The sequence below is a fragment of the Mesitornis unicolor genome, unplaced genomic scaffold, assembly GCF_000695765.1.
Source record: "Mesitornis unicolor isolate BGI_N332 unplaced genomic scaffold, ASM69576v1 scaffold48549, whole genome shotgun sequence".
In the NCBI taxonomy this organism is placed as follows: Eukaryota; Metazoa; Chordata; class Aves; order Mesitornithiformes; family Mesitornithidae; genus Mesitornis; species Mesitornis unicolor.
The window spans coordinates 1-22,611 of NW_010207574.1; the positions used below are offsets into that span (position 1 = coordinate 1).

At 42.8% G+C, this 22,611-nt stretch overlaps 1 protein-coding gene across 1 annotated transcript; it reads left to right on the forward strand.

Annotated features, from left to right (window-relative positions):
• The first annotated feature begins 4 nt into the window (after positions 1-4).
• On the forward strand, positions 5-22,602 carry LOC104546705 (urotensin-2 receptor-like). Its single transcript, XM_010192154.1, is given in 3 exon segments — positions 5-303; positions 305-974; positions 22,571-22,602. Coding segments are annotated over 2 exon segments (918 nt in total). The 3' UTR covers positions 924-974; positions 22,571-22,602.
• Positions 22,603-22,611: the final 9 nt, after the last annotated feature.

The window sequence follows — 22,611 nt, forward strand, 5'->3', positions numbered from 1 at the left end:
GGTAATGTGCCACTCGGCGCGCTGCGCCGCCCCCATGTACAGCTCCATCGTCAGCCTGGCCCTGGCCGACCTGCTCTACCTCTCCACCATCCCCTTCATCGTCTGCACCTACCTGGCCCAGGACTGGTATTTCGGGGACTTGGGGTGCCGCATCCTGCTCAGCCTGGACCTGCTCACCATGCATGCCAGCATCTTCACCCTCACGCTCATGTGCACTGAGCGCTACCTGGCTGTCACCCGGCCCCTGGACACCCTGAAGCGGTCGCGAGGCTACCGGAAGGTGACGGCAGGGGCCGGCCTGGCAGTCTGCCCGGTTGATGCTGATGGTCACCCTGACCGAGGGGGGCAAGGCAGAGGGCAAGGTGAAGAGGATGTGTGCGCCCACCTGGAGCGTGGACGCCTACCGGACCTACCTGACGGTGCTCTTCAGCACTAGCATCATGGCCCCGGGAATCATCATTGGGTTCCTCTACACCCGCCTGGCCAGGACCTACCTGGAGTCCCAGAGGAACCCCCCTCACAAGGAGAAGAGCAAGAGATCCCCCCGGCAAAAGGTCCTCATCATGATTTTCAGCATCGTGCTGGTCTTCTGGGCCTGCTTCCTGCCGTTTTGGATCTGGCAGCTGGTGCGACTTTACAGCAGCTCCCTGCAGCTCACCACCCAAACCCAAAAGTGCATTAACTACCTGGTGACCTGCCTGACCTACAGCAACAGCTGCATCAACCCCTTCCTCTACACCCTGCTCACCAAAAACTACCGGGAATACCTGCGCAACAGGCACCGCAACTTCTACAGGTTCACCTCCTCCTTTCGCAAGAGGGGCTCCAACCTCCAGTGCTCCTGGGGACGGTCCATGTCCTCCAGCAACCAGTACGACTACAGCTCGGAGGGCCTGGGCATGGCCACGCTGAAGGACAAGTGAGGAAGAGGAGGTGCTCCAGAGACACCAGGACCAGCAGAGCATCTGGCCAAGGTAGGGCTTTGGGACCCCTTAGCCCTGAAGGGTCCTAAAAACTCATTTCTGGTGGTCTCTCTAGTTAGAGGCAAGAAGTTGCGTGAACCTGAGTACTATGAGACCTGTCCGAATTTCTGTCCAGCTCAGAGCTGTCTGGGGGTCCTGCCAGGAGCCAGCAGCCATGCAGGACAAATCCTTCTGGGTTTTGGGTGCAGAAGATGAGGTGGATACTTTGTTCAGTTCTACCACAAACTCTTTTCATGCTTTGCTGAGTTTTGCACAGCTCCAGCTCTGCACCATTTCCCCTGTGTGCTTTCCTCAGGCTACAGCTGGGTCAGATCCACAAAAGTCTGAAATTGTCCTGGTACTGCTTAATTTAGCTGCAAATCTTGCATTTGCTCTATATACTATGATCATCTGTTTCTAGAGCGCATAAAGAGACCTTTAAGTCCCTTTTCTTATTTCCTGTTACATTATAGCGCACTACAGTTTCATCGAGCTTAAGGTCTATTTTAAAATTCATTGCAGCAGCACTTCGAACTCCAAGCATTCAAAAACCACAAGGTAAGCTGTCAGAAACCTTGTAATTTTTGAAGGTTTCTATCTAAAGTGATTTGAATTTGCCACTGATTTTTTTTTAAAGTTGGCTCCTTTGTTAAGAGTCAACAGGGCTTGAAAAACTGAAAATTTACCTGGGAAAGAAAGAAAAATATCTTATAATTCTATCACTCAAAGACCTGAGGCTCTAAGGAAGATGATTGAATCCTGTATCATGAGACTCATCATGAAAGAGACAGATTTACTCGTGACATCTCATCAAAAGCATTTTGCCTCAATGTATTCTACTCAATTGCTCCCCACTTTTTGTCTCGTAGTAAATGTTCACCACAGATAGTAGAGATGCCTATAAGCATCTAAATACTTGTAAAACCTCCATTTATAAAATAAATGCTGATTCATAAGTGGACTATCACCAGGTTTCCCCTAACGTGGTCTCATCACCCAGATCAGGGGGGTGCACTTACCAGGGAAGAGGCTGCCATTCCCAGCCATACTCTGAAGAGCTCATGTACGTGTGGATGAAGTTGGGTTCAATTTTCCTCTTTCCTGCTCTGGGACAGACTCTGGGGATAAGTAAAGCGCAGTACAAGTTGCATAAACTATTGTGAGCAGCTGGGGACTTCTGAAATAGCAGGCAGTTGCTGAAGGAATAGTTATTTCCACTTTCTTATGGTGTATTACGATCCCGTCCGCTTGCAAGGAGTCCTACTCCCGCCCTGCAGTGTCACTGGATTTTGGTGTCCTTGGGTGATCCTCTCATGTCACACGCCAAACTTTAGGGTACGTTTGTGTTAAAGCAAAGATGTGAAGTGCTGACGCTGCAGCTAGGGATTGGGAGCAGAGAGCACAGCATAGCAACACAAGAGATTTATGCACAGATATAAACCCTTCAGGGCACATGATGGGTGAAGACCAGGGAAGCACATTCCTGTGCCAGGAGTCAGGCATTCTTCTTATAGATGCTGCTGTTGGGTGCTTTTCGGGGAGAGGGGAATAAGTAACTCACCTTGCTCATATTGCTTTTAACCATGGGCCTGTCTTTGAAACACCAGTGACCGCTTTATTGAGTTCCAGCATTGCATAGACTATCAAGCTGGGCAGTATAAATAGACCTAATGGCACCCATTTCCTTATGAAATAAGGGGACTAATGCACAGTTCCTGCTGGGAATTGGCAGGAAGAGTGGGATTCAACATTTTTAGAAACAACTTTTCAGGAACTAATTAATTTTGTAATTACTTATTCTGAAGTCATTGTTACTTTTCCTTTGCTTCCCATTTCCGTGGCTGGAAGTCACTCCCATATAATAACAAAGATAAGACTGAACTGGAAGGGCGGTGTGGGAAGGCTGGAGTGTGTGCGTCATCTGTGAGGTGTGGGGTGCCACCCTGCTCCCGGAGAGCATAACAGTGCGGCTGGACATCCTGGCAGGGCCCAGCAGGGCTGCATCCCTTCCAGGTGTCCTATAGAAAGAAAAACCCACCCTAATTTGGATCCTGACCTGACACCATAACAATGTGTCTTGATTTCCATTGCGTGGCCTGAGGAGAAGGTTCTTGGAAAGTCACTTACCCTTCACCCTTGCAAGGCTGCTATTGGACACATGATTACCGTGTATGAAATAGTTTCAAGGCACAGTGTATACCTATTAACACACAGGTAGGGGGAAGCAGGTGACAGAAGAGCTGTGTAGGTATTAAAAAGCGTATGAGGGAATACACTTTCTGGTTTGTTTTTTTTTAAAAAACACATTCAAACTTCTAAAGCCAAACAGTTTAAAAACATAGTTATTACTAAGAAGGGGAAGCTGAAAAGGAGTCATATCTAGACAAAAAGGGATGAAAAGGCAGAGCAGATGAGATCTACACGTGTAACCTAATGTGGGGATGAGCAAACAGAAGGGTTTCATTTGGGGTACGCTTCCCAAGATGTCCTAGCAGTCCCCAGAAGGGATCCTGCTGCTCTGCTTAGCATCACAAACTGTGTGTAGGGGATGTGCTTTCTGTACCACATCATCAGAGCATTAAACATCAACGGGTTGCTGGAGGAGCATCCAATGAAAGCCAAAATATTGGGTATTTGTCATTCACTGAGCTTTTCAGCCAGTACGTGCTTCATCTCATCCCATCTCAGTGCTGCCCCTCTCTCCCATCAGGCTCTGATAAATCCATACAAGGTCACTCCAACAAGAGAGCGACTAAATTCAGTGACACCCACCATGCATGTCATTGGGGCAGAGGAGGGGCTGTTTAAGACTCAAAACTGGCCAACAATCCAAAGCTGCTGCGGTGCACAACGAATGACGGCTCTCCAGCAGTGCAGGAAGCACGACACAACGCAGACCTTCGCAAACACGACTCCTCAGGAGTCTCTCGTACTCCTGGGGATCAGAGCTCAGTTTAAAAGATGAGTTGCTTAGACAGCATCCCTCTTATTGTCCCATCAGACCAGTTAAATTGCCAAAAGTCGGTAGGTTTGACCCACTTCATAAACATCCCACATAAGCACATCTCTTTGTGCGGACCATACAAAACTGCTTGGGCTCTTTTCTGTGTGAGGGAGAGGTATTACCCATCCTCAGCATGAAAAAGGACAAGTTAGGAGTCCCCAAATCACGAGATTAAAAACACACCTGATCTCCACTACCACAGAGGCTACAAAGGCGTGTGAAAATTGAGATAGACGCATAACCAGAATGCGGATGACAGAGCTCTGCAAACTCTGCATGTCTTGTCACTTATGGTAAATCTGAAGCATCTCGGGCCAGTGTTGAACTAACAAGAAGAAAGTCAGACTGTAACTGAGCAAAATGTGGTGATTTCCTTGAAAACTATTTTACTTTGGCTGTTTTTCTGTATTCCAAGAAGGCAAGCGATGGGTAATCTGGGATCATTTATCATATCCAAATAATTGTAAACCTGTGGTTCTTCATGGGTTTTTTATTATTATTATTATAAATAAAATTTTGTGGCAGGTGTAGTGACACAGCTAGTTCTTCAGCAAAGTGGGAAATGGCAATGACAACAGCATTTTTCATGTTGGGCCAAAGGTTGTCACTGCAAAACTCCATACATAAGTTATAAGAAAGAAAATAGTTCAGTCACTAGAAAATCTTTTCCAACACCCCTTAAGGGTTTAGGTCTTTAAGGAAAAAAGCCACAACAACCCAGACTGTGAAAGAAATGCAGTTTCATCCTGAGAGCTCTTTCCTTCCTTTAATCTAAGGCAGTATCTGCTGCAGCAATGGCAATTTTGCCACTTTAACGTGAAAAGAGAGAACACCAGTTCTCTATGGGACAAGTGACAATGATTGTTTACCCCAGAGGCAGGAGAATCCATTTGACCCTTACTGAATTTTTGCAGAGTTCACCTTCAATGCCACATTTGTGATCATCTTTCTCCTCATTTTTTTAAAACCAAATTTGCAATAAGTGTGCTCAAACGTCCCACATTACAATTTACTCACAAGCACGAGCAAATCAGTAACGTTTTAACTCCTATTTTAGCTGTCGCTTAGGGCGCTTAGGGTGTGATTGAATGCACATCAGGGAAGCCAGTGAAACGGGTGATTTTATGAGCGGTACAAAATGCACGGCTGCTGCCCAGTTGCGTTAACCGAGGAGGACAGGCAGGATGACCAAGTTCATCATCTGCTCCCCCATCAGCAGGATGAGAGGAGAAAGTGCCTAAACCTCACATCCCAGCCCAGCCCTCGAGCCAGGGAGCAGATAACACAGCACCTGAGAAATCCTCAAGGCACCCCCAGAAAGTCGGGCATCTTTGCCAGGAAGTTTGGCCAGTTCAGGGATGCTCAGCTCTTCCCATCGTATTTCAGAGTCCCTCTGGTGGCAGCAGCAATCTTCACCCTGAGGTCTGGGAAGAAAATTTTCTTTTTATTTTAGGCTTTGAAACATAGCTGTTGCATAGAATAAGGGCAAAATCTACCTATATAATAGCATTTAGTATCTTTAAAGTATGATACTACTACACCATCTGAAGGAGAAAAGTCTGCAGTGAAGAGAAATCCTACTTCCAAGCGCTAACTTTTCTCTCCCACATTTCTTTCAATGTGGAACCCAGTGTAACTTTATTCCTGTGAGTGTGCACAGCATCCTCACTGCCAGCACCCACAGAAACACCCGGAGCCGGTGACTAACTACAGTTTAGCCCAGCTGGGGTATTTTTGCCATATAATACTGGTTGTTATTGTTCATTTCAGGTTTTTCTGGGAACTTTGAGAGACGTGGAGTTAATTGCTGTGGCTTATAAGAAACACATTGCTCTGTCTTCAAAATAGTAGTAGCCACAGCATCACAGGATATAAGTACCCTTTAAAGTTATTGTTGTTATCATAATACAGGCTTTTTAGACCTCATTTGGGAATGTATCTAAAACATAGCAGAGAGAAAGGATGCGTCAGTTGGGAGCAAAGTATCAGGGGGGTTGGATGGCCCAGGTTGCGTTTTGTGAAAGCAGGTGGAGAAGCTCACTCAGCCAAACCTCTAGGATGCAACGGGCTTCTGTCAGACACCCAACACTGAAAGAAGTTAGTGAAGTATAGTAAAACCCTAAATAGGACATACATTGCAAGTTATTTTAGTTTATTAATATTTCTGCTCAGGAATCCAGCTTTCTGCCTGCACTGTGTATCACCTTTGGGGAAACTGACTTCATCCTAGCTCAGTCACAACTGAGCTTTGTGATCTGCAGTCCCAACTAGAGCCTTCCAGTCCCCAAAGGAAAGGCTCCCAGTGGGATATACCAAAGCAAAATTGCTGCAGCATTTTGCTTCCACCCCCCCAAGAAAGGGACACTGAAAAGAGGAAAAGGAGAAATGAATCCTGAAGAATTCTTCTGGCATTTGGGCTCTACTTTTTTGGTACTTTCCCATTTATGATTAAACTTTAACGTAAATGTAACATTTTTGTAAACACTAGGAATGCTTCTACAGTGAGCAACCAGGTGAAGAGTTAAGAAGCATTCATTGAATTTAATAGAGGAGACTGAACTTCAATATTGTGGAAGATCCCACCCAAACTCCTCCATCAAGATATCTGGAGAGAAAGTAGTAAGTAAGTTTGTGCAAAATAAAACCATCCAGCAATATTAGCCATGCTTGGCAGAGGATACAGTGCTAAAACCAAAGCGGTGCTAATGCTGGAGAAGTAAAATCTGCTAAGTTTGTTTCAGCTTGTTTAGGCCAGTGTCTCTGTGCGATGTTGTTAGCCTTTCCTTGTGCATTCCCGTTAGGATCTTGAATTCAGCTCCTGAATTCTTAACTAAACCCAAATATCATTTCATCCAAACAAAGCAAGGGAGATTCCTGAAGCTAAATGTGGTGTGTCCATAAACACGGCGGTTTGGAAACAAGTTACTGCTTCATATGTGCCCTCCTGCAAACCTCATCAGGGACGTCCATCAAATTCACACCACTTCTATGCCTTTTAGGGTTTTTTAAATATCATCTTGACATTTGAGAACCACAAGACTGGCTCTTGCAGGAAGCCTCCCAGGAAAAGGCACTACATAGCAATTACTTCGCAGACTACATTGAACTTATCTTTCAAAAATGTGGGAGGATGGAAAAGGCAAATTAACTGTAATGTAGTAATGCTAGAAGGCAGAGACACCGGCACTCTTGAAGACACACATAGAGAGGACACCTAAACCTTCAGAGGTGTGAGGTCCCACCGGACAAGCTGTGCATGGCCATAGGCAGTACCAGCTCCTGCAGCACCTCCCTTTGGGAGCACGGGCTGACAGCCAGCTCCCAGCATTGCACTACTCAAAATCCCAGTGCTGCTGCTGATTTAAATTGAGTTTATGCGCTTTTTTTTGGTAACAGATGATTTTTTTTTCTCCCCTTCATTTAACGCTGTAGAAGGAAATATCTAACAGGACTGGCATTATTATGAAACCAGCTGAAGCCATAGTTACCTCCAGCCACCACATTTTGAAAGAAGCTTTGTGCCCCTGGGCAGTGTTCAGATTAAGAAGCAGTAGCAGAACTACACGGGGAGTCTGCAGCACCCACCTGCCTCGTGCCTTACGGTTGCAGCAGCATCTGATCCAGCTCAAGTGCATATATTTATCTTCCTTCTCATCATCTGCTGGGGGGGACTCGCAGGCCATTCATCCCGAAAGCACCGGTGCTGTTGATAAGTAACCCAGGCAGGCTTAGAGCACGATAGCTAATAAAATCCAGAAGAGATTTACAAGAGTTTTGATGTTGGAGACACCTATCAAGGCAGCACTCACCAATCAGAGCTAAAGAGAGAGATTATCTGAAATGGGGGAAGTTCAGAAGTCCTGGCTTCTCATACAAAATCCCCACTGACTTTCACTGTGACCTCAGGGAAGTCACTTATTCTTGTGCTGCTGCTCCTTAACTGCCTAGAAAACAGCAACAGTATTTCAATGTGCACAAGTGTTTTGAGACATCTCTGATATGCGTGAAATGCTTTGAGAGCCTTGGATGAGAGGTGCTACCTACAGAGGGAAAAGCTCTCCTTGTAGGGATGACTTGGGGTTTGGGTTAGCTATTAATGGTGAAGCCCCTCCTCGAGTGAGAAACAATAGCAAGGGATATGGTAGGGAATCAAAATCTTTCTTCTTTACCTCCTGGAACCCTCTTGTTCCCCATGTTTTGGGTTGGAAGCACTGGAGGCAGTGGAGGTGAAGGCAAAGCGTTGCTCCTAGGCAGAGCCCGTGCTCTGACAGCAGGATCTAGGTGCAGAGGAGGCTGAATAGAAAGAATTACCCCAACATTCATCACCGATGACACAGCAGAGCTTCCCTGCAATTTTGTTGTTGGCATCTTTTTAGAATTATTAAATTTGTCAAGGAACCTCCACCTGCCTGAGGCAACAACAGAAGCAGAGGAAATAGCAACCAAGTAACTTTGCTGTAAGAAGTCTTGTTTTTAGTCCAATAAAAGAAACTTTAAACCTATAACTTCACAGCCTTGGGAAACTGTCCCTCCGATTCGAGTCCCCATGTTCATAGCCCCAGAGGGACCTCAGGTGTAGGGAGAGGGGCTTTGGCAACTGCCCTACCTGCAGAATGCAAGAGTGACAGTTAATGTGTCACACTGAATTGCTCCTTAATGACAGCACAACTAAATTCTGTTCAGCTGAGAGGAGGCTTAGGAAGGCAATGGGACATCAGCTTCACCCTGGCTGCAGTAACAAGCCTTTACACCTGGAGTGGAAACAGCATGGGGAAGAGATGGGCACCCAGAGAAGGTTGCAGAGGAAAGCATGTGCCCAGGCACTGGCAGCTGCCAGACAGGGTCGCTTGAAATCTCACCTCCTGTCAGCATCTTGGTGCAGAACCAGCTTTTGATCTGACAGCCACGTGCCTCGTCTGAGACACAGCCAAGACCCAGCTTGACTTCCTTGCAAATTCTCCTCCCTTCTTGCCCTATTTACTGTGCACACAAGGAAAGCTGGTACGGGAGCCTGTGAATGCTGCTACAAGTGCCAAGCACTGGTGGTGCAGGGTCAAGAGATACCGAGGCAGCGTTGGGCAGCAGGAGTGGGATGTCTCTGATGCTCTGATAGCATCAGGGCACAGACAGAAGGAGAGAAGCTTGCTGGCACGAGCACGATAGCTTAGATCTCAAAAAAAGCATCAAAGCAGCATCTTAATAGGCATTTTTGTCTTCTGTCACATTCTTCAGTAAATGTTTATCTTGGAAAGCTCCAAGGCATGTTTCAGACTTGGTCTGTGGAGGGTCTATGTATAACTACAGACTGCATCCCAGGACCTGCTTAACGATGTGCATTCCCATCGCTCACCACAGACGGAATCTCCTGCTTGCGTTGAAGAGAGCTTTTATGGAAAGATCATGGATCAAACGTGACTGTTTAGCTTAGTTGTTCAGTAGAAATATGGGCTTGTTTTTGGCATGTCGCTGTCTTTGGCATTCTTTTTTTTATCTTGGGTTTTTCTTTTCTGTCTCTGCATGTTCTGTCCTTCCTCTGTGTTATGTTTCCTTCTCAGCAACAAGTTGCAGCCTCTCCCAAGGACTCTGCTTTCATCCTCGCTTTGCTCCATAGCTGAAATCACCACCTGTCGGACGCTGTAACAGCCCAGTGAGAGCTTCGAGGCTTTGGAGAAATTTCATCCCTCTTGAATTTTACATCTGTTGTTTCAGGTTGCTTGCAGGGAAGGCAGAAGTCTCCATTGATTTCTATAACCTAATCAGAAAGCAGACAGGTTTCCGCAACCACGATTACTATAAGCAAACCTTTCAACTATATTAGAGAAGTTACATCTGCATATCTAGGAGCATAATTTGACAAGCATTTCCTTGACTGTTGCTCCAGCTTAAATCTCCTCTGTCCCCTCATTTGGGCTGGTACATGGTTTTGCAGCCTTGTGGTTTTAAAGGATTCAGCCATTTTAGTTTGTAGGGTTGTTTTGGGATTGTTTTTTTTTCCAATCAAGCCAAAGATAATTATTTCTTGTCCCACTCTGATTCACCATCCACCTGCAGGCAGCTAAACCAATACAACTGATGAGCTGTGAAAAGAAGTGCTTGTGAAACAACATGTTCAAATTAGTCTTAAAAATAATAGAGGAAGAGCTTCGATGCACTTGAGCTTGCTCTTGTTTAAATACCACACAGATCAGTAAATGGCTGAATTCACGATTGAACAACTTTTAATCCGCTGCGACTAGAAATATCTGTAAGACTTGTGTGATAAGAAAACAGAAGGCAAAGCCCAAATCGTTTCTGCTCAGTAAGGCTGTGCCTTCCCTCTCTAAGTAAAGCCTTGGGAGGCAGAATAACCATCAGGAACATTTGTCTTTGCCAGAGCACCCATGAAAACACAGTACTGCAGCTTCGATCCACACTGATAATTTCTATGATGGATCCTTGGTCTTGGAGGGACCACACATTTAAGGACTCACCATGGAGGAGCAGTTTTCCTTACGTCGCCTCTGAACCTGTGGGGTTTCTTCCTGTTCAATTTTCAATTATTTGGCTCACAGTCCACAGACCTCATTTCCTGGCACATTAACAGCTGGTGGTTTCAAAGGCTGCAGTTGGCAAGGGCACTATCTGGAATGGATAGTAATTACTTGCTGAGCTCATTATAATTGTTCAGTTATTGAATAATTTGGAAAGGCAAGCAGGGGGAATATTTGGTTAATTAAGAGCTCGTTTAATCACTGCTAAATTTAGCCTTCCAAAACAGTGCTCACCTTACCTGGATTTGAAAACCTTTGCTTACCGACAAGGGCAAGGGAAGCAGGAACGCTTTCTCTCCAGTCTTTGACTTCAGACATCGAGGTGGCACTTGCTCTTCACTTGTCGTGTCATGGGTTTGGTCCTTATTCACTTTTAGCTCCGACTCTCCCATGCTTGGCTTCCTGGGCATTAAGATCTCTCTGAAGTTGCTATCAGTCTCCAGTGAGATGTTTAACTTGAAACAACTCACCTGTAAGTGCTTAGGCACTTTTGGGACCAAATTCTCATCTGATCTAAAAAAATGACATTACAGACAGAATAACAAAGTATGAGCATTTAATAGAGCCCAGGAAGTGCGAGCAGCAGAAAAGCTTTTGAGCCCTTGTCATTTTGCTGTTGCCACTGATCTAACACAGTTGCTGGGCACATATTTCTTCTGTTTGAGGTTTTTTATAATTTGAGGCTTAGGAAGCAAGTTTATCACCCAGAGGATGCTTTCTGGAACATGGACTAACTTCCAGGGGCTCTGGGCAGTCTGCAAGGCAGTGCTCAAGACAAAAAAGCATTTACTGCTACACCAAGAGTGTCAGGTGTCTATGAGAATTCAGGCAGGCTTGTAACTAAAAGGATTTTATTTAAGGACTTTTAGGGAGAGTTTTGAGAGAAAGATTTAAATTGGAGGTATCATTTGATTCAAGTACAACTTAATTTTAAACAATTTGTGAACAGATTTTAAATAATTATTTTGCTTTGGGCTTTTATCCTTTGTCCTAGATTAATTTAACACGATATTTTTCATGCACAGTATCAGTTAGGTGTAACTACCACCGCTGTCACATGCTGGTGAAAAGGGTACCCTCCTCCCAGCGTGAAAGTCAACCACAGATGTTCAGAAAGGAGAAAAAAAGAAAAGCAAAGCCTTGAAACCGCATCTGACCACGGGCAGATTTATCTCCTTTGCACTTCTAAAATGAAAAATGTTTTGAGCCTCTGAGAGCTCGCAGCTCCTCTGATCTTGCCTGTGGTACACACAAAATAAAGAGGAAGAGTCCATACTGAAACTCATCTTTGACAATACACTTCAGAACAAAGTAAACTTTTGTTTTCTGTTAGAGAGAAGACATTAGAATAAGCCAAACCCTGTACATCTGGAGACATACCAGTCTTCTACAAAGGCATCCATGAACTTCTTGTATTTTGATTTTAGTTTAAATGTTCGGGGGGGGGAGGGAGGGAAGGTAATTTTCAAACCGGTTTTTCAGAGCAAACTCTGCAAGGTAAATTCTGCAAAACAGAAAAGCTGTCAAAGCAGGTTGGTTTTAAAACCTGACAGCCTTACAGCAGCACGAAGCCACGTCACTTCTGCAGTTACCCATGGTTACAGAATTGTTGAATGAAATGGAATCCAAAGGGTTTGTAACTCTCCAAAAGGCAGAACAAGAGATCTGGAATGATAACTAGTCGAGTGCTGTGGTTTCAAGTAGAGAAATATCAGAGGATATTCTCTCCCTGCCTCTGAGCAAAAAGAATCAAGTTAACATATGGGCTAGAATTAGTGTTTTCAATTAGTAATTTATTCTAAATTAATGAGACATCTACTTCAGCAAAACAATTAAACACTACATCAATAAAACAGCTGCCTTAAACCAGGCAAGTGACTTTGCTTCATCCGTCCCTTAGATTCACCAGCACTGCACATATTATGCCCTGGGGGGTTGATGTTTGTGTATTTAGGGCTGCTTCCACTCCCAGGGCGGGGATTTTTAGGAAGAGCACAGCATAGTCGTGTGCCACAGGTGTCCCCACTCCTGCTGCCGCCAAAAGCAAGTGCTTAGCCCAGGGACACCGCACAGCTTCAGTCCCGCTGCCAGTCAGTCACCAATCCAATCCTCCCCCGTGTCTTGCCGAGGAAGCGATGTTTAACCAAAGTGGTTCCTTAACTAAAGCTTTTATAACTATTGTTCCTGAAACATCCTGCTTTAAAGTAAGCCTTTATGCAAAACATATTTCTGCAAATTAGCTTACCAAGTTCCAGAGGAGTTTGAAGAAAAAAAAATAAAAATCTGTTATAATCATTCAGTCTTGCCTTTCCTGGCCCTTCCTGCTGGGTGTCTCTCAGGTTTCTGTGGAGGCGTGCCACTGAGGCAGCCACATGCTGATCCCATTCCCTTCAGTTTTCTGCTGGATTTTGGAGGCTCTGTGCTGGGACAAGGACAATAGCAATGCAATCAGGATCTCTTCTTCCTGCCAAGTGTCCCAGTCAAAGCATTGCTCTGTAGCATACCAGGGTAGCATGAATTTTCTGCCTCTCTCATCAGCCTCCTTTCCTTACTGGTACCCAAGAAGCTACAAAAAGTCAACAACTACAGAGCCGCATCAGCAAAGGATGACTGGAGAAGCACTGCAAACTGATCACAACTCTCAGTACCAAGTGAGATGTCTCTGAAAAGCTCTTTCAGTCTTTTTGTGAAGGGATCCCACACTCCACTGGAGTCCCTGGGCCATCAGTTAGTTTTGCCTTTCCCCATCACACATACCCACGTGCTATCAATCCCCATCAAGTGTCATTTGGGATGCTAGACCTTGCCATTCAGCACTTGCCGTTACCTAGGCTAAGCATTTGCTCCTCAGCATCTCTTAAACAGCAGCAGGCTTCATCTTCCTTTCTTTCAATAGCAATCAGCTTCCTACTGTCCTCCAGGCTCTGTCCTTTTCCCTTCTACAGCAAAGCCAGCTCCACATATACATCCCATCATCTGTAATGTCCTGCTGAGTCTCGCACAAGAGTCCAAATATTGTCTCCATTTCCCTTACAGAGTTTTTGCTGCCACCACCTCCTTAGAGGCTCCAGATCTGGCAGATGTATCCCCCCCATCCCAGCTGGTGACTGCATTTTGGACTTGACAGCAGAACCAACCATCCAGCCCCACCATACCCCGAACCTCCTCCTAGGGAGGTCTCTACCACCCACCCTGTGAGGAGCCAAGGGACACAAGGGTTTTCTTGGCTTCCTACGCAGCAGGGTGTGCAGTCAGAATTTTTGTAAGCATCAGTTTTACTGCCTCTTCCCAACATAAACGGGACAAATTGATGGAGTCTTGGCCCCTAGGATAAACACCACCTCTGCTGTTTAGAGTAACTGTCTCCTGAAAGGAGAAACGTGCAGTGGAGCGGACACCCGTGCTGCTGGGGAGCGATGCTGGGTACAGGAGGTGCCTGCAGCTGGCGGCACAACCCCAGCAGAAACCTTCCCTGCTACCAGGCACGAACAGGAGCAGTCTGTAAGGAGGATTAAGACTAGAAAAAGCCTGGGCAGTTAACTCAGGTACCATAATAACAATCTTTAACTTATTTTGCAGAAATACAGAGGACTAGCAATCTTCACCCGAGTCCCTTGTAAAAATTCCTGCCAAGGGCTGGTTTAAGCCTGTGCCCAAGTACAGAGGTTGGCTTTTAGCTGCAATACACCAATGTTGCAAAATGCTTGGTTTTATGGAATTTTTGTATTTCAGAGTAGTTTCAGCTTTTTAGCTGTTTAGGAATGATAAATCCTTATATGGTTAGGAAGCATTCTTGGCTATTATCTCTAAAAAGAACTTACTTTAATATTTATGGTCAGGCTAGTACTTTTGAAGGAGACCAAGATTAGATAAGCTCATGAAGTCAAGCATTCCTTCCACACCTGCATTCTTCCCAACAAAATAGTATTTCCCAACTTCAAGGCAGGTAATTTAGAGACATATTTTACTTGTCACACTGATTCAAACCTGAACCCTTGGCATGCTCCAAGAAAAAGGCTGGCTCAGATGTACACACGCTGTCCTCACCTTTCAGGGCCTTGAACACAACTGGAAAATACTCACCTCCTGATACAATCTGGTGCAGCTGGACTCCTCAGAGTGCATTCAGCAAGTATGCCGTCGCCATTAGAGAGCTAATATCTTTAAAGCTCAAAGCTTTCTGTTTTTTTGAATTCTGTCAAAAAGTCTAATAAGAGGATATTACTACTCCTTATGATCCTTGCTATGTTTGTATCCTTAATATATAAGCCCTTATAAGTGTATGACGCAACTACAGTACCATTACACCTCCCACTGTGGGGGAATCGGACACCTTCACTTCTGCCTTGCTCAGGATCCTGCAAGTCAAAGCTGGCCTGACCACAGGACAGAAAAATTAATTTAGACCTGAACATCTCAAAAGTATCTCCTTGTACAGTTCAGCTATGGAAAGGCTTTTGATTACTGCCCTTCTGTGCATGTTTTATGGCTGAAGTATTTAATTTAAGGAGAATGATTAGGAAGAGGACAAATTTTAACAGCCTGCTCCAAAGCCTAGATAAAATTCTTAGCTACACAGTCAAAACGTGCTTAACTTGTACTGAAAGTGAATTCACTGACTCACAAGCCATCTGAAGGTACTAAAAACATCTAGAAAACAACATCAAGAGGTCTCAAGTTCCAGTTGTTGAGATGAAAAATACCAAGGCTCAAAGGTAGCAGGCAGTCAGCTGTAAAGATGGAAGACTTCAAGGCTTTTGGAACTAACAGACAATACATGAGTGAGCACCTTCATCATCTCCCGAGCTGTGGGCTTTCAGCTGGGCACTCTTCGAGAGGAGAGCAGCCTTCCTGAGAAACCCACATGCATTTAGTTTGTGCCTGTGCCGAGATAAATGAAATTCTTCCTGCCTGCACGTGGTTTGAATGGACAAAAATCTCCAACAAAGCGGGTGGAGGACTAGATTTTCAGATATTGTGAAAGCATGAAAAAGCCCATTAGAACCTCAGTGGAAAGTACTGACTGTCCTTCCTTACAGTTCCAAAAACCCCAAGTTTTTCAAACCTTTTCTTCTTTTTTTTCCCCAGGGGGAAACTTTCTGTATACTTCTTTCATAACTCATATTTATTAATTCAGTCTTAATTTCTTCTTGGATTGTTTCTTATTTACAGGTCTAAATTCTGCTCAGTGCCAGAAAAGGTACAATAGACAGATGCTATACATGGAGGACATCAGTTGAAACAGAAGATGCATGCAGAAGAAAGCTTAAATATAAATAGATGGATGCAGCATGACGACTTATTTTAATGTACTCAACATTCACTATTAATTCAAACAGAATATGGACAGGATAAATAGCTTAAGTAAATGGAATTGAGGAAGAGGTCCTGTTGAAAGTTTTATGAAGGGTTTTAACAGCAAGAGCTTTGATGCCTGAAAGCTTGCAGTTCCCAGTTGCTTGATCTTCTAATGAAACAATAAAAGACTGAAGGGGGGGGGAAATGTCAGTTCAACATTGCTATGGACTTTTTAGTGTGGGAGAAATCTCCCATAGCTGCTTGCTGCCTAACACCATCTTAAATGTAACTTACACCTCTGCTTGACTTACCTTTGTTGCATTTCTTTTTTCACAGTAGTAAACAGGGTTGGGTTTTTTTATCATATTCCTCCCTATGGAAAGGAATACTTTCCTAATTAATTTCTGTCTCCCTTTAAAGTAAAGGAACAAGTGGGAAAGCACACATTTATGGCCCACAGAACTGTCATAACAAAGCAGAAATCATCCAAGTGCAAGATCACTTTTCTCACTTTCTTGTGTTGAGTGCAAAGAGTAGATGGGCTTAGAGTTTGTCCAGTTTCATGACAGCCTTTTAAGTTCTGAATCACCTGGTGATCTTTTTTATGGGGTTATTCAGTAAATCCCATTTAAAGCTCTAATAGGCAGGGAGGACTCCCAGAATGTGTCTCCTCTTCAGTAACGTAAATCAGAAATAAAAACATTTGCCTGCTAGAGGGAATGGAAGAAACCATCATCCAGAGCCAATTCATGCAAAATGACTCCATTAAGATCTGCAGTTGTTTATTCCCCCCAAAGTTTAATGATCTGGCTGGCAAGTTTAATATGTTGAGGAGGTCACCTCCAAAGTACGAATCCACCCAAAGACCTTACTCTGGCAGTGAAAAGCATTCTCAAAAGAAAACATCAAGATTTTTTGTGAAGTCAGCAGCAAAGTGTCCTGGCATCTACATAAACAGCTTAATGTAATTATATTTATGGATGGATGAAAAAGAAACAAATTCTCAAGGTGCCTGTCCAGAAATATCACCTAGTTGACTTTTTTTTAGTTGCTAATTTCCAGAAACAGGTAACATGAATTCTCCAGAAGTCTCAGCTTCTCTCTATCAGTAAAGTATTTCTTTCAAAAAGAGGCACCATGGTTTCAGACACATGTTCCTTCTGTACTTCTACACTACTGAGTCTTCAGCCTGAATTCTTAGGTGAAGGTCTCAGTGAAGTTCATTATTAATATATCTGACCTGGCAGCTCATAGATTCAACCAACTCTTTGGACAGCCTCAAAATTATTCAGAAGTAAACCTAGATACTTTGAGGTTTCTGCTTTCTTTGGATGCATCTAAAGGTTACAAAAATAAAGCAGATGGTGCTTCCAGACTGCTTTATCGAGTTCACAAGTAAGAACCATCCAAGCAAGGCATTTCTTGTGATCCTGCAGCGTGATCTGTGTGTGCGGCATCCTGTTAAGGCAATGAGAGTTCACAAAGGAGCAGCTCTACCAGCAGCTCCTTAATGCAAAACGGTCACTGATGAAGAACAGCATGGGAAAAAAAAGTTTCCCTACTATCTGTTTTGAAATTAAGTACTCGCAGGCCACAGGTTATCATGATAAGACAAGAATACTCAACAGCAGGCAACATTGCTCCCTACCTTGTCATTATTGTCATTATGTAGGAAACAGGCAAGATGGAAATAACTAACTCTGAAGTAAAGGTTGTTTCAAGTACAGATAATGACTATAATGGAAGAAAAATAAGAGAGTATTTGAAAAAAAAGAATGCTGAAGAATGAAAAATCTCAAAAATTGAGCAACACTTGACAGTTGCATCAGTGGTAGAAATTCTTCTTAAAGATTAATACACCACATGGGCTGAAAGGGCTATAGGAAAAAGCTAGTTCTTTTTCAGTTCTGGCAAGCCAGTCTATGAATAAATAACAGACTGAGCTTATATACCCTGTTCAATATATGCTACAGGTAAAAACTTAAGTATGCTGGGACAGAATTGAGAGAGAAGTGATTTGTGGGGAGATGATGGCCAGAATCAAAGAAAGATGTGCAGTTTGGAAATAGGACTTATTTTCTTTGGACAGTCCATCCTGAAAAGCTTTAGTACAAGTCACCAACACTCATACGGAAGATAAAAAGTCCCTACACAGATACTTGAAGGATAAATGGATCATCATCAAAAGAGCAGACTGTCAGGTTTCAGCAAAGTAAAATTAACTTTCAGCTTCCTAAGAATGTTTACAAAAAGAGATAAGGCAGAGTAGGCTATAGCTCTTCACAGTACTTTACAAGGAGCAACAGACACTCACCACTTTATGATGGCTCTCTCAGCCGGATTTCCTGAGACGCCTGCCTCTCTGAATGAGGCTCAGACGATCAATGCATGCCAGAGCCATCTGCGGTTCAGAGCGGAAATAACTCTTCTGCTGCTCTTGGAATGCTTGGTTGGATTTCCGCACAAGACTCTCAAAAAGCAGAGACAGGAGTTGGGATTTTTTTTTCCTGCTCAGGGAAGGGAAGAGGAGAGTGCTTGGTTGTATTTTTTTTTTCCCCTCAAAGAGCCCTGCCATCCAGCAACATTTCCTGGTTTTATTCCTAGAATTTAGACAAGACAAAAATATTGCCCAAAGCCATACATGAGCATCTTAGAGAGACCAATTCACACGTAAACACCATGTAAGGATATCCGGATGCAGAAGGAATGTGAAGAACTCTACATTGAAAACAAAGTTATTTTTATTTACTGGGGAAAGGAAAACGATAAAGGAGAAATTCAAAAGTACTAAGAATTGCAACTGAAGAAGAAACAGATGCGAATCTTCTTGACAGCATATCCATTATCAGTGCCATTTCAGCTACACTTCTATTTTAATGTGCACATCATTATGTGTTACAGCCTTGGAACTTACCCTGTTGAGATGCTGATCTTATAAATAAAGTAAGACATGAAGCTAAATTTCTGCTATAAATCCAAAATAAAATCTTTCTGTAGATAGAGTATTCTGCTAAACCTTCCTGGACTTGAAATTCATTATGATGAAGCTTATAATATTTCAGGTGGACAATAAATATTCAGGAAGATCTCAACATAAATGTACCTTTCCAAACTTTCCGTTGATTTATGGGGAATTAAAAAGACACAATGATTCCCCATCTGCTACATAATGAAAATTTTATACATGAGAAATGCCAAGAAGTCCACTCAGAGTACCTAGAATTATAATAGGGAATAAAAAAATTAAAATAAAATGCATGCTGTAGGAGATTGAAAGCTAGGCTTACATTAAAAACCTAATCACGTACCTGTTAATTTTACAAAAGTTCCTGATAGTCCTCAAAACCTTTGAATGGAAAGAGTTTTAACAGCAGTACAGTTTCACAGAAGTCCTCAGGAAGCCTCACTCCACTTCTTAGTAGGGATTCAAACTCTGGCTTGCTCTCCTGTATTTTCTTATTTCACACAAGCAGGCTTTACCTTTCCTTACAAATATTTTTCTTTCAAAATACAAGTCTACCTTCCCAAATACTTGTAACAAAGAGGCTTTCAGGTACAAGGCTGAAAATTTAATGTCGGGACTTGGCCCAAATTCACACCGAACACGTACTGACCTTTCTCTACTTTGTTTGAACCACAAGGGCTCTTTACAAAGGTTCTCACTGAGCTGGGAAACATCAAGCCAAATTCTGCCATCACCATGTGTTCAATTAAGAGCACTTGTCTGCGGCAGCTTGGCATCAGATTTATGCAGTTTAACAGAACACATCCTGTCCTCAGCGTAATCAGAGTTCTAAGAAACAGAGCGCTGCATTTCTCAGTAGCAACAGGCAGGCTGAACCTGAAAGAGGACAGACAGAAATTAAAGTATTTCAAATTCAGAATTATCTGTCAAGAACTGGGAAGGTACACCCTTAATAAAAAGTGATTCAGGGCATTTAAGCAGACTAAAATAAATTAAGCCAAGTTTATTTCTAAAGATTGTGAATTCTGCAAATTCTGCTCTGCCCAGGAACACCAGCCTTTCTGCAATTGCTGTCTTCCTGCTGGAGGCTACGCTCAGAATCTTTTAGATGCGCTGTACTTTTTCATTTGCTATTTAATTTCTTCATAGATCTAGATACTGCTTTTAGCAGTCCAGATACTGAAGCTTCAAATAGGAAAATCTCCTGATACTGAAACATACAGTGTACTGAATTATTATACTTATTTCAAAAGATGTGTTCTGAACCTGGTAAGAAAATACATTTTTCCAGAAATATTTGACAGGTTTGTTCATCATATTGAACATGGTACTGAAGTTTAAAAACTCTGGAAGACAAATACCAACTTGATTTTATTTCTGAATGACAGTCAATGCATAGCCCGAGAGATGCCCTGTGTTCAGGAGATACTTCAATACACAGGATGTTCAAAAGATGGAAATCCAGGAGGAGATGAGCTGAGATTTCCCCCGTGGACTACCATGATCTTGTTGAGAAGTATTTTATAGAGGGCAGCTCTGAAAGTGCCATTTTCATTGTAGTTCAACTCAAAGCCTGCACGACAGACAGAAGTAACTAAAAACTCTTTTAAAAGTGGCAAAGCTATTTATATGACAGTGATGCAGAGCAGTGATAGGACTTCAGAATTTTGGAACACAGAACCTCAACCTGGAGAATCCCAACCCAAATCCACACAGGTCCATTCATATTTAGATTCCACTGCCATCTGACATTTTTTTAGAAAAAGCTTTACACTTATATCTCAAGATGACACTAGGAATCAAGTTTTAAGCCAGTAAAGCAGCTGCTGGTGATCTTGGTCTGCCTTCACATAGACTTACAACATGGGAGCAATGCAAATTCATTGGCATTAACAGGCTTTGAGACATGTATTTAGATATTGAACCCAAATGACTTTATTATTTCCTAGCACCCAGCCCTTTTTACAATGCTTCCTTGCTGGCATGGATCAGGAAGACTTTTTCAGGTTTGAGAACAAAGAAACTAAATCACAGAAAACTTAATCTTGCTGATGTGCCAAATGAGAACACTCACACTAGAACAAGTCCAGGTGTCCTAGCATCATTCTTCTTTATATTGATTTTCAGTGTAATTCCCCCAAGACTTATTATTTCCATAAAAGGGCAGATTAGACAAAAGTGAAAACTGTATGCATAAAATTTAAAAAAAATCAAAGGATATTTTCAGTGTTTCACAGAAATTACATAATTAACAAATAACTATTAATAAGACAAATCAACATGTTTGCTTCCGAATTTGATTGAGAAAAAGTTAAGCTATCCTACTGTTTACTTATTTATGTGCTGACCTGCAAAAATCTTTGATTGTAATAAGCAAGCAAGGTAGTTGGCAAGATTACGCATGTTTGTTATGTTATCTGTACTGCAGTGCAATCATCCTCTCTTCTCTGAAGTCTTTGCAATTTATTATTCAAGGAATACCACAGACTAGTGGTCCTAGTTAACAGAAAAAGGTCTTCATACTAAACTAAAAAGCAGAAGTCCGAAAAGATCTATTGAGAAATTTTCTGAAACAGATAAAACATTGTTTTGGACAAGATAAAACACAGTACTTCACAAGATTTGTAAATTGTGTCAACAATTTAAAAATTACAAGCTTCCTTCAACTTGGTTTTAAGATTACACCAAAAACATTTATTTGGCCTAAAAGTGTTTTAATGTTGACTTCTAGCTCAAGACCACATGAATTCGAAGTGTAGGTGGACACCAGTTTCCCTCAGACCCCACGTACCACACACAATCCACTGGTCCCTGTGGTTTTGTTAGCCAGCCTGCCAACAGCAAGCCAAGGTTTACAGGACTTAGTCTAAAGAGGCCAGAACTGGCATATGGAAAACCACAACAAAACTCGCTTTTTTTCAGCTGTTCCCCTCCCAAATCCTACTGCCCTACCTGGGAATTGGGTATCAGTGAATCCAGAGGGCTCTCTTGACTACCTCTGCCCAGCTTTCCTTCTTAGTATTTACTTCATGTACAGAAGTACATGGTCAAGCCATCTCCATAAAGAGCTCTTAATAACCTTCACACTGGGCTTCCAACAGGAAGACTGATCTTCTTATGACTCAGAAAATGAGGTGAGTTAGGAGTGCTGCATTCCAATCAGAGGGCTCTAATGCCACAGCCTTCCCTAGCACACCAAAACATTTGCAATCCAAAGCGACATGTTTTCTGGAAAACCAGAGAATCGTATTTCTGACTTTTTATTAACTAGTCCCAGTTTGCAGCACAAAATATCTGTAGTAATTAAATTTAAAAGTTCAAGTAAGTCCCAGTAGTCAATCTACAGGTGTACTGCCCACTAATGCCCATGCTAAGGAGAATACATTCCTCTCAGCAGAAGGTATATTCAAAAGAATAACATTCTTCTTGCTCTATTAACTTCGGTCAAGCTTTCAACATCCCATTAGTAACTGAAGACACTAAATAATTAAACAGGTAACGGCAGCATGAGGAGTCATATCAAGACATGGTCCAAAAGATTGTTTGTCTCTTTTAAACTGGAGAATTTTAAAAATAAATAAATAAAGAGGCCACTCCAGGACTCTTTGTAGCCTATCCCTTTAGGACATGAAGACAAACCATTTTCATAATATACCAAATTTAAGACTCTCTTTAAGGCACTGTTTGCAACATTTATGGAAAAGGACACGTGAAAACAAAATGTATTACAATATATTAATACAGAAGGAAAATTCTAATTGAATGTGAGGCTTTAAGAGATATTATCTCCCTCTTTCCTCTCCTCTTTCAGGGCTTCTCTCATTCCATTGGACCTCATGTTCCATGCCCAGA